Source organism: Camelina sativa, chromosome 2 (genome assembly GCF_000633955.1).
Source record: "Camelina sativa cultivar DH55 chromosome 2, Cs, whole genome shotgun sequence".
Taxonomy (NCBI): domain Eukaryota; kingdom Viridiplantae; phylum Streptophyta; class Magnoliopsida; order Brassicales; family Brassicaceae; genus Camelina; species Camelina sativa.
In genome coordinates, this window is record NC_025686.1 from 7,756,299 (window position 1) to 7,765,283 (window position 8,985).

Genomic DNA, 8,985 nt, shown 5'->3' on the forward strand with positions numbered 1-8,985 from the left:
AAATATATTTTCCTGTTCGACTAAAACAAGAAATACATTTTCCTTCTTTATATAATATTTTCCTGTTTGACGATAAATATGTTTGGACAATTCCTTCTTTGTATAATATTTGTTAACAAAAAAAAAACCCTCCATATATCATGTAATTATAATTAGAATTGATACTTTATCTTATTGGCTGGACAAGATTTCTTATCCTCTCTCTATTGGGATATATAAGATATTTATTCTTAAAGTATATTATTTATCTCTTCTTTTTCTAACCGTATTATTTATCTCTTCAAAATTTTAAGTTTATTACTTTATTTTACTTTTATGAAATAAGACCAGTACTGGTCAAAACAACAATCTATACCTTGAAGAAATATTTCAATTGGCTAAGGCTAACCATCTATTTCTGGTTAACAAAATAATAACACTGTCATTATTTTCCAGTTTTATGGCCAAGACTTCTCCGATTGTTACCGCTTTGGTTTATACAATACTACATTTATAATTTGCGTGTTGCGTAGGACTATAATTTATTATTATTATTAATACGACCCATTGAGTATAATTATAAGTATTCAATATTAAAAACAGAAATCTATACAGATGAAACGACCAGACCCGTTTTTATATAATAAATAATAATAATAATAATAATAATAATAATAATAATAATAATAATAATAATAATAATAATAATAATAATAATAATAATAATAATAATAATAATAATAATAATAATAATAATCTAAACTAGTGGTCCTTAGAGACTCTAACAACACCATGCATTGCTATCTCTAGTTTTTAATAGGTCTGGACGTTCGAATACCAGATTGGATTTGGTTCGGATATTTTGGATTTGAGATTTTTTGGATATTGGCTCTAACATCCATTCAGGTATTTATGAATTTTGGATCGGTTTTGGTTCGGATAATTTGGATTTCGGATCGGTTCAGATATATTGTCGATAACCAAAATTAAATTAAAATTTATTGGATAATGTTTTATTCAAATACTTTTAAATCTGATTGTATCCAAAAAACCATACTAACCGAGTATTTGAAAGAAAAAATGAAGCAAATGACAAGTTCAAAGTTCAAACTAACATAAAACCATACCAATACATAAAAGTGCGACGTACTAACATCCATATTGAGACATAAGACTTTGTCAATGCAAAAAAATCAAAACCAAAGTAAACAATAACATAGATATATGAGTATCTATGATTCATATATATTATTTATAGTTAGGTGTGTATATCTATATCTTCCGTTCATGCATATCTAATATAGTTACGTGTATATCTATCCTTATCAAGTTGTTTCTTATTTTTTCGGTTATATTCATATATCTATTGGATATCGTTCGGATTGGATATTATCCGATATCAAAAAGTAATGAAAACAAAAACCGATCGGTTATTTCCTCAATATTGTTTTGATTTTAATCCAATTTTTTTGGATCAGATTCGGTTTGGATTTTTGGATTCGGATTTTATGCCCAGACCTAGTTTTTGATGACATTGCGTTATTTGGTTTTTGATGGTAGTTTTTACTTATTAGTTTGATTATGCTAGTTTATTGATGATTTGCTTGGTTTGATGACATGAATTCGGTAGGTTAGTTAACAAATATGAGATTGTTAGTTTGAATGGTGGTAGATTCTACTATGGTTTTTGGATTTTGTTTTTCAAAAAATCATTTAATAGGGAAACTAGTTTTTAAGCCTTTCTTTCCATGGATGGAATGAGTTTTTAAATTGGTTTTTAGCTTTTGGTTTCTAGAATTTAGTTTTTGGTTTTTAAATATTTGGTTTTTAGTTTTTGCTAAAAAGTCTAAAACATTTTTTAAAATAATAATAAAAATTGAAAAGTGAAAGAAAAACACTCAGGCCTTGAATGGCACCTGATTTTGCAGTGGTTTTTGGCTTTAGATTCTACAAAATCCACTTTTGAAGCCATTCACGATTATGAAAAAATAGATTTCCTAAAATTTAGGAAAACCAGTTTTTGGAGGATTTTTGAATTTCCTTCATAAAATCTAAAAACCACATTTTGTGGGTTTCCACCGTGACTTTTTTTTCTTTTTTCTTTTTTCTAATATAAATATTTATTTTAATTTACTTATTAAATTCCAAAACAAACGAAACCTTATTTTTGTGCAAGGAACAAACTAAAACCTATTCTAGGGGTATTTACTAAAGACTTGCATATTTGTTATTATTAAACTAAATTTTCTTATATAATTTTTTTACTATAAAAGAGCTACGTTTTGTCTTCTACACACACAAATTTCATTCCCATCCTATGAGTGCAAACATCTCTGCAAATCAAGCTTGAATTTTGCGGTAAATTTTAGTCTAACACCATTATCTATTTATATCAACACTATTTATTTAGAAAATTTTATTTTGTTGTTATGATGTTTACATTAAAATTTATTGTAGGTATGGGTTATCGAGGACAATCATCAAATGCCAGAGAGGTACTTATTTAGTTTATATGTTTATTTTCTAGTGATGTCTATCCTACCGTAGTACAAAATTACCTTGACTAATTATGTGTATGTAAACAATTAATATGATATAAAGCCGAAGATTCAATGGACCGATAGTATGGTTCATCATTTACTTGAAATATATGAGATTGAGATGGAGCTTATTAATTGGCGTATTGGCCCTCTAAAAGAAGAGAGTAAATCGACAATTAGAAAAGGATTTCAAGAAGCCACAGGTCACGATCTTGAATGGCTTTCACTAAAAAACAAAATTTACAGTTTCAAAAAACTTTATGATGTTTATTGTCGTCTGATCGAAAAAACTGGAGTTGGACTTGATCCCACCACTCTAGCTATTGACATGAACGACTCATGGTGGAATGAACGTATTAAGGTAATATTTACGTATCCTATCACATGATATTGTTAGTTAAGAACATATATGGTAAACTGATACATTAAACTTTTTTTTTATATAGGAAACACCAATTGCTTCAAAGCTCCGAGCAAATCCTCTTATCGACCTTGATATATTGGATCGGCTTTTCAGTACCAAACACATCAATTCAGATCATATAGCTAGTAATATAGCTGAAGAAGATTCTGATTCAGATGAAGAATTATAGCAAAATGATACTCCGATGCAGTATATGGAAGGGATTCAGGATGAAATTTCTGCATCATTATAGAGTTTTCGATGATGATGATAGTAATTTTGCAATAATGTGTTTTCTATTTGCAATAAAAGTATTTTTTTTTCTGCATCATTGTATTTTTTTTATCTTTAAATAAAAATTTATAATCTTTATTTTACTATTTTTAAAATAATTATTATACATAAAAACCAAAAACTAATTAAGTTACCATTCAAGATTTTGCAAAACTAAAATCTACAGCAAAAATCAAAAACTTAAAAAATCCAAAATCCAAAATCCAAAATCCAAAAACCAAAATCTAAAAACCAGTAAAAAACCAACAGCCATTCATGGCCTCACTATTAGAAAAGCCATTATAACATGGTTTTTGGTTTTTCTTTGTAGATGAGTAAAATCTGCCAAAAACTAGATTTCCTATTTAATAGGGAAGCCAATTTTATAAAATCTTGAATGATCATAAATTAGATTATTAGAAAAACTAAAACCAAAATTTACTTAAAAACTTGTAACCATTCAAGGCCAAAACTAGTTTTTAAGTGGTTTCTTAAAAACTAGTTTTTGAGTGGTTTCTTCTAATTTCAAAGAGAAACTAAAAAACCATAATTGTGGTTTTTGAGTGGTTTCTTCCAATTTCAAAGAGAAACTAAAAATCATAATTGTGGTTTTTGTAAAAAAAATTATTTCAACGAGAACATGTTTTATTTTTGAGTTTTTGAGTTTTGATTTATTAATCTTAAATTCAATATCAAAAACTAAAAACCAAGAATTCAAAAACCAAAATTCAAAATCTAAAATCTAAAAACCATAAACCATCTAAAAACTAATAACCATTCATGCCTTTTAAGAAAAAGTCACCATTCAAAATTATCTAAAACCTTAAATCTATCACAAAACTAAAAATGCAAAAATCAAAAACCAAAATCTAAAAGCCAAAAACTGTAACCTAAAACTCATTTAAAAACCAACAACCATTCATGACTTTAATGAACAAAAAAAAAACGGATCTGATTATTACAGTTAAATCATATGATATATTTTTAGAATGTAACTCTCCTCATTTTAATTACAAAACTGAATGGAAATTTTAATTAAACAAAATAAACACAGTTGAAATTTCAGTTACATATTTCCAACATTTAGTTTGAGAGTGTACCTCCCCTCACTTTCATTACATAAATTGTCATCTTCTCATTCTTTATCACTTAAATATACTTTATTTTCATTTTCTTACATGTTGAATGATGTAACTTACAGTTTTTGGGTGTTTTTTTAATAAATACTTCTTCATTTTATATTTCTTAGAAGTTCTGTAATTGAATATAAAATCTTTCATGTGTGATTGGAATAAGTTTTTTGCTTTACGTCTGATGTGTGTTTGGCACAACTGAATAACAAAGGAAGTTAGAATGAGAAAGTCCCACATTGACAAAATTAAAACAAAGGAAGTTAGAATGAGAAAGTCCCACATTGACAAAATCAAAACTTGCTTTCTCACTTTAATAATGATTAATTCGGTGAATGCATATAACCAAAACCAACCATTTAGGTTTTGTAGTTGACGATGCCTTTAATAGATATGGATTAACCTATATAATATAATTCATTTTGTATATTCACGTAGACGAGTTCCACATACACTAACAAGTCATTTAGCATAAATGTGAACTATATGACTATATGAGTTTAAGATTAAGAATTGGTATGTGTTTGACTATAACCAAAACTTTGAAAGCCAACAAGTATGAGACCTGGTCTAATACCACAAGCAACATACTTACTATACAGTGTATTATAACAATATGGGAACCAGAGAAATAAAAAATGTACATCAGACAAAGCTCCTACAAAGTTTTTCTCCAGCTCCATTACATTAAAGCATACCAAATGTATACTCTGTTTACAGTCCAACCAGGTTTAACCGGAGTTACATCCCTTGTCAAATTCCTCTCCTTCTGCACCTCGATTTGCCCCTTTTACCTGTAAAAATCGGACATACAACAGCAAAATTGATACTACTTGGTTAGAACATTGTACCAAATTCCAATTGTATTGTAAAAATTTCCAGTTTGAAAACGTTTTGAAACATTTTAAGTAAACAAAGATGGAGTTGCAAGTTACACACCCGGTTTGTGAAAGCCGTCTCCAGTTCAGTATTTCATGGTGATTCTGCAAGTAGCTAGATGTGGTACTTCCTCCACCAATCCCATTTTCTTCACTAGGGAACTGTTCTGAGTATCCCGGAGACCACTCGGGCACTATGCCTCCGTCTCTCTCTCTTCTTCCGCTGCTGGAAGATTCCGCTGTTGAGTCTTCAGTGCTCTCTGCAACAAGTCTGATATTAAATTCTGGAATCATAGCAGTGACTTGGTTTGATGCCGGTTCGGCTCTTGGCTGCTGAGCTTGGTTGGTGTTAACCATGTTCCTTGGAACCTCTGCTCTGCTATCTCCTACTGAATTTCTCAAATTCAAAGACGACTCTTCCTCTTCTTCAGGTCTGATCAAAGAAGAAGTAATGCTTGGAACCATCTGATCCTCATATCTTCTGATTGGGTTGACTCTAGTTGGTTCAGTCTCTTCCATTGTGATGTCCCTAGGAAACTCAATAGGAGCTTCCTCCACCTCAGTAGAATCTCCAAGTCCTTCTTCTGATCCATTCTCTATTGCAGCTCTTGAAGCAGCTTCTAGTTGCCACATCTGTGAAAGCGCTTCGTGAAGCCGTGCTTTTGCTTCATCTAATCCTACAATTGGTAGAGGATAGTTTGATCCAAGCTCAATACCAGCAGCTTGAAGAACAGACTCAGGTGCGTTCCACGGATGATGTATCCAGTCTGTTGGGAGTCTAGAGAGTTCTGGAAGCCATCTCCTTACGTATTCACCATTCGGGTCAAACTTGTACCCTTCAAACTGAGGGTTATCTATGCGATCAAACTCCCGGCTATCCGGGAGAGTACCAGTAATGTATTGCCAACCAAGAGCATCACTTTCTAAATCTGCATCAAGAAGGGTGTCCCAGAAATACTTCATCCCCCATCGCCATGGCAACTGAAGAACTTTAACAAAGAAGCTTGAAACAACTACTCTTATGCGATCGTGCAACCAACCAGTAGCCCATAACTCTCTCATCCCAGCATCGACCAAAGGGTATCCAGTCCGGCCTTGTCTCCATGCCTTGAAATAGTTCTCATCCACTGCCCAAGGGAAGTACTTTAGATGGCCAAGAAGTGGTCTTTCATGTGAGTATGGATGGTTAAAACTGATGTATCTAGAATACTCCCTGAGACCAATAGATTTCAGGAAAAGATTCACGCTTTCTTCCCCAGCCTCGTTTCCTTCGTTTGCCCAAGCGACCTGTTTGATCCGAACCAGATGGAAAACTTTTCTCACACTCACTTCCCCAAAATGTAAGTGTGGAGAAAGAAACGAGGTTGTGGCACTATCAGCTTTTCTGCGGTTCTTAGAGTATTCAATCAATGGTCCATTTATAAACGTTGTGAGAGCTTTATCAGCATTACTCCATCCAGGAGACCAAGCTCGAGCCAGAAGGGCATTGCTTCCTTTCTCTGAGTCATCTTCAAATACCAATGGATCCGGAACACATTTAGACACATCCCCTGCAACAATAATACAAATCAGAGTGAATAAAAACAAGATTTGGAGAAGCTGAATCCACAAGAGAGTGTGTGGCCAAGAAACAAACCTGAAATGATCTTCTTAGGTGGGAGAAGAGGAGACTCAGGGTCATAAGGCATGCTAAGGCATCTTTCCCAAAACGCATCAAACATAGAGAAAGGACGGCCTAATTCATCAGTCACTTCCCATGGCTCGTAAAGCAAATCTGCGTTGAATGATCGAACCGCTATGCCTTGTGCCGTCAAAACATCTTTAGCACGGTGATCACGCACCAAGGATAATGGATCTGAAACAAAAAAAAAATCAAAACTTTAAAACTGAATAATACTATAGTGGATCAAAGTTTTCATTTTTCAATTTCATCACACCTAACAAAACATAACCCATAAGAATAGAGATGACTCCAACCACAAAAATCCTATCCTTTTATTCAGATACCAAAAAAAAAAAAAAAACAAAGAAGAGGAGAAGAAGAACAGACCATATAAATGGTTGAAGAAGATCTGAGAAGCACCAGTGGATTTAACAACCTCAAGAAGAGAAGCAACACTATCAGTAGATCTCTTGGTGATGAGACAAGTACCAAGACTTCTAAGAGAAGAATCAAGCTGAGCCAAACTGTTCTTGAGCCACCACCTAGAAACCCTACCTGGATGATAGTGTCCTTCTTCCTCTGGTGCCCAAACAAACACAGCAATCACAGGACCAGCTCTTACAGCTGCAGCTAAAGCTGGATTATCTTCAACCCTAAGATCTCTTCTAAACCATACAATACTACAACCACCACCACCACCATTAGAACCACCACCACCAGAAACAGAACCAGACATCTCTCAGCTCAAAAAAAAAAAACTACCCTAAAACCTTTTCTTTGCCAATAAGCATAAAAAAAAACCCAAATCTTTTTAGGGATAAAAATTACTTTTTTATTCAAAGTTTTGCAGAAATTGAAAACCCTTTGGTGGCTTATCTCTCGAGAGAGAACAAAAAAGTATGTTTTTTTTATGAGCCAAAAAAATAAAAGCTTATCTTTACGAATATCTCTCTATGAGTGCCTCTCTGGCAAAATGCAACTATACTACTCTTGGGAATATTATTCACCTAAAAAGATTTTTCCTAATTTTAGACATCTCAAGTAATGACCCGAAAATAAAGCAATATGCGTTATTTACATTTATTTCTCTAGTTTTTATTTCCTATTTATTCCTACGTTACAGTTTCAATAATATTTATATCATACTTTATTAAACTAATTTTCACTTGAATCCAAAAAAATAATAATAAATTATCCAAGAGGCAAAATAGAAAATATTGGAGGTTGATAGAGAGAGGTGAAGAAGAAAAGAAGATTGACACTAAAAAATAATGATTCAATTCACACACGACGAGATTTATTGGAAAATTTTGCACCACTACTTTTTTTTTTTTTTAATGTTTTCTTTCCAACTTGGGAAATATTATCCCTATCCAATTGAACCAAAATCAACTGTGACTCACAAGTTTTCTACTCCTTTCCCTAAATTTTCTCCATTTTTTTTCCTTTGTTTAAAAAATAATAAAAAGAGAAGAACCTTATACTTTAGTTCTCTAGAACATATTCTATATAATTTAATATAATAATAATAGGAGAAATAATAGTCTATATATAGATATTTAAACTGATTCCTTATACACATGGATTCTCTTGGAAGTATTGAATATTAATTCAATTCAGATTTCTGTTTTTTTTTTCAATTAATTTTTGAATTTTTGGATCATGAAATTATAGTCTTTAAGTTATTTTCTTTCTTTTTTTTCACTTCAATATGGATTTTGATTCGGTTTCTTAGATTTACAAAAATGAATTTATTTCTAAACAATATTACTATATGTTTTATTTTTGGATTGAGTATTTTGGTTTTGTTTGGTTTGGTTTAGTTTGTTTCGGGTCAGTAAATTCGGATTGAGAAACATTGTCTATTCTTTTATTGATTTAAATGATTACTAAGGATAATAGCGAAATCATACAAATGATGTACTGAGGATGATTCTGAAATTTTATTGGAAGTTTAGGATATGAGAGAGAGGGACATATTAGCAAAAGTGGGCGAGAGATGGATATGGTTGGCCCTCCTTGCCTTTTAAACATTTTTTAAGACTTTTGTTTTTCCTATTTCTTTATTTATCTTTAATAAAAGTATATAAATATATTGGTGGGAAGAGTGTTTACCATG

At 31.7% G+C, this 8,985-nt stretch overlaps 2 protein-coding genes across 2 annotated transcripts; one reads left to right on the forward strand and one right to left on the reverse strand.

Annotated features, from left to right (window-relative positions):
• LOC104719885 lies at nucleotides 2,613-3,147 on the forward strand. The gene is made up of 2 exons (XM_019234329.1): nucleotides 2,613-2,880; nucleotides 2,966-3,147. The coding sequence occupies exons 1-2, from the start codon at nucleotides 2,641-2,643 to the stop codon at nucleotides 3,110-3,112; spliced, it is 387 nt and encodes a 128-aa protein (XP_019089874.1). The 5' UTR covers nucleotides 2,613-2,640; the 3' UTR covers nucleotides 3,113-3,147.
• LOC104719895 (cryptochrome-1-like) lies at nucleotides 4,819-7,928 on the reverse strand. Its single transcript, XM_019234328.1, has 4 exons — nucleotides 7,254-7,928; nucleotides 6,840-7,058; nucleotides 5,265-6,753; nucleotides 4,819-5,119 (listed from the first exon to the last, which is right to left on the reverse strand). The coding sequence occupies exons 1-4, from the start codon at nucleotides 7,600-7,602 to the stop codon at nucleotides 5,116-5,118; spliced, it is 2,061 nt and encodes a 686-aa protein (XP_019089873.1). The 5' UTR covers nucleotides 7,603-7,928; the 3' UTR covers nucleotides 4,819-5,115.